Raw genomic sequence first — 3,283 nt, forward strand, 5'->3', positions numbered from 1 at the left:
TGCTATTTACCTTGTAAAAATATATATGTCAAAAAATCATTTTTTCAATGTATTTCCATTATAGTAAAATGTGGTACATGACTCCTATATTAAATATATTTTTGTTATATATATAAATATAGCCTAACTTTTTTTAAGCTTTATTCATAAAGGGAAATTTTAGTAAACAAGTCACTAAAAAGAGAGCTGGGAAAAGTTTTCTCTCGGAAATTCAAATGTTACATTTCCATTTTCATGTTATATTTATGTCCAGGTTATATCCAAATTAATTTTAATTTCCATATTATAATTCCAATTGATAAATTACCACATATTTTAAGTATTCAATGCAAATTATCAACTGTTATTTTAGATATTATTGATTTAGTTCTTATAGTTGCATGTGCCTTTGAGAATTCTAGAAATAGTAAAATAATAAAGCTTCACTAAACATAAGTATATTATATAGTTGAAAAGTTGAACACAATAGAGTACTAAGTAGAAGCTGAGAAACAAGAACCAGTAAGTGGTGGAACTAAAATGGTATTTCTTCTTATGAAATTTTAGGAATGTCAGTTTAAGAACTGCTGTGATTATAATACATGTCAACTGAAAGGCCCAGTACAGTGTGCTTCTGGATCATGCTGTACGTCAAAATGTGAGGTGAGTTTCCGACATTTATGTTGATGATTGAACTGTCATAATAGAATGCTGTATGAACTGAATTAATGCAGAATTGATAAACTTCAGAAAAAATTCAGTGGAACAAAGTAGAGAGTGCATTAACAACTAGGGCATTAAGGACAAATATGATGAGATAAAGAAGACATCTAAGATTAGTGCTGATTCTACATTATGCTGAAACCTCAGTTTACCGTCTTCTAATTTATCTGATAAAGAGTAGAATAAACATATACAGTCCAGTACAAAAAAAAAATCAGCTCTTAAAGCAATTGTAAAGTCAAATGACTAACGGAAAAAAATATAACAGAAATAGCAGACAAATATAAAACACAATGTGTGAAAGTGAAAGCCACTGAGTCATGTCAAACTTTTTGTGACCACGTATAGCCCCTGTATCAGTTCAGTTCAGTTCAGGTCGGTCGCTCAGGCATGTCCTTTCGACCTCATGGACTGCAGCATGCCAGGTCTCCCTGTCCATCACCAACTCCCAGAGTTTACTCAAGCTCATGTCCATTGAGTTGGTAATGCCATCCAACCATCGTATCGTCTGTTGTCCCCTTCCCATCCTGCCTTCAATCTTTCCCAGCATCAGGCTCTTTTCCAATGAGTCAGTTCTTTGAATCAGATGGCCAGAGCATTGGAGTTTCAGCTTCAGCATCAATCCTTCCAATGCATAGTTAGGACTGATTTCCTTTAGGATGGACTGGTTGGATCTCCTTGCAGTCCAAGGGACTCTCAAGAGTCTTTTCCAACACCACAGTTCAAAAGCATCAGTTTTTTCGGTGCTCAGCTTTCTTTATAGTTCAACCTCACATCAATGTATAACTACTGGAAAAAACATAGCTTTGACTAGATGGACATTTATCAGCAAATTAATGTCTCTGCTATTGAATATGCTGTGTAGGTTAGTCATAACTTTTCTTCCAAGGAGCAAGTGTCTTAATTCATGGCTGCAGCCACCATCTGCAGTGATTTTTGAGCCACCAAAAACAAAGTCTGTCTCTGTTTCCACTGTTTCCCTATCTATTTGCCATGAAGTGATGGGACCAGATGCCACGATCTTAGTTTTCTGAATGTTGAGCTTTAAGCCAATTTTTTCACTCTCCTCTTGCACTTTCATCAAGAGGCTCTTTAGTTCTTCTTTGCTTTCTGCCATAAAGGTTGTATCATCCGCATATCTGAGATTATTGATATTTCTCCCGGCAACCTTGATTCCAGCTTGTGCTTCCTCCAGCCCAGCGTTTCTCATGATGTACTCTGCCTATAAGTAAAATAAGCAGGGTGACATTATACAGCCTTAATGTACTCCTTTCCTGATTTGGAAACAGTCTGTTGTTCTATGTCCAGTTCTAACTGTTGCTTCCTGACCTGCATACAGATTTCTCAAGAGGCAGGTCAGGTAGTCAAATATTTCCATCTCTTTAAGAATTTTCCACAGTTTATTGTGGTCCACACAGTCAAAGGCTTTGGCATAGTCAATAAAGCAGAAGTAGGTGTTTTTCTGAAACTCTTTTGCTTTTTTCATGATCCAACGAATGTTAGAACTTGATCCCTGGTTCCTCTGCCTTTTCTAAATCCATCGTGACATCTGGAAGCTCACAGTTCATGTACTCTTGAAGCCTGGCTTGGAGAATTTTGAGCATTACTTCACTAGCATGTGAGATGAGTGCAATAGGGTGGTAGTTAGCGCATTCTTTGGCATTGCCTTTCTTTGGGATTGGAATTAAAACTGACCTTTTCCAGCCCTGTGGCCACTGCTGCATTTCCAAATTTGTTGGCATATTGAGTGCAGCACTTTCACAGCATTGTCTTAAGATCTGAAATAGCTCAACTGGAATTCCATCACCTCCACTAGCTTTGTTTGTAGTGATGTTTCCTAAGTCCCACTTGACTTCACATTCCAGAATGTCTGGCTCTAGATGAGTGATCACACCATTGTGATTATCTGTGTCATGAAGATCTTTTTTTGTACAGTTCTTCTGTATATTCTTGCTACCTCCTCTTAATATCTTCTGCTTCTGTTAGGTCCATACCATTGTTGTCCTTTTTTGTGCCCATCTTTGCATGAAATGTTTCCTTGGTATCTCTAATTTTCTTGAAGAGATCTCTAGTCTTTCCCATTCTATTGTTTACCTCTATTTCTTTGCAATGATCACTGAGGCAGGCTTTCTTATCTCTCCTTCCTGTTCTTTGGAATTCTGCATTCAAATGGGTATATCTTTCCTTTTCTACATTGCCTTTTACTTCTCTTCTATTCACGGCTATTTGTAAGGCCTCCTCAGACAACCATTTTGCCTTTTTGCATTTCTTTTCCCTGGGGATGGTCTTGATCCCTGCCTGCTGTACAATGTCATGAACCTCCATTCATAGATCTTCAGGAACTCTGTCTAACATATCTAATCAAATAGATCTTGAATCTATTTGTCACTTCCACTGTATAATCATAAGGCATTTGATTTAGGTCACACCTTAATGGTCTAGTGGTTTTCCCTACTTTCTTCAATTTAAGTCTGAATTTGGCAATAAGGAGTTCATGGTCTGTGCCACAGTCAGCTCCTGGTCTTGTTTTTGCTGACTGTATAGACCTTCTACATCTTTGGCTGCAAATAATATAATCTAT

At 37.2% G+C, this 3,283-nt stretch overlaps 1 protein-coding gene across 1 annotated transcript in view; it reads left to right on the forward strand.

Moving 5' to 3' along the window:
- The window catches only part of ADAM18 (ADAM metallopeptidase domain 18), a 108,635-nt gene that overhangs the window by 52,146 nt on the left and 53,206 nt on the right, over positions 1-3,283 (forward strand). Inside the window, exon 13 of the mRNA XM_010846438.1 lies at positions 547-642. Within this exon, the coding sequence (XP_010844740.1) occupies positions 547-642 (96 nt within the window). The remainder of the gene's footprint in view (positions 1-546; positions 643-3,283) is intronic.

Source organism: Bison bison, unplaced genomic scaffold, assembly GCF_000754665.1.
Source record: "Bison bison bison isolate TAMUID 2011002044 unplaced genomic scaffold, Bison_UMD1.0 scf7180017864236, whole genome shotgun sequence".
Taxonomy (NCBI): domain Eukaryota; kingdom Metazoa; phylum Chordata; class Mammalia; order Artiodactyla; family Bovidae; genus Bison; species Bison bison.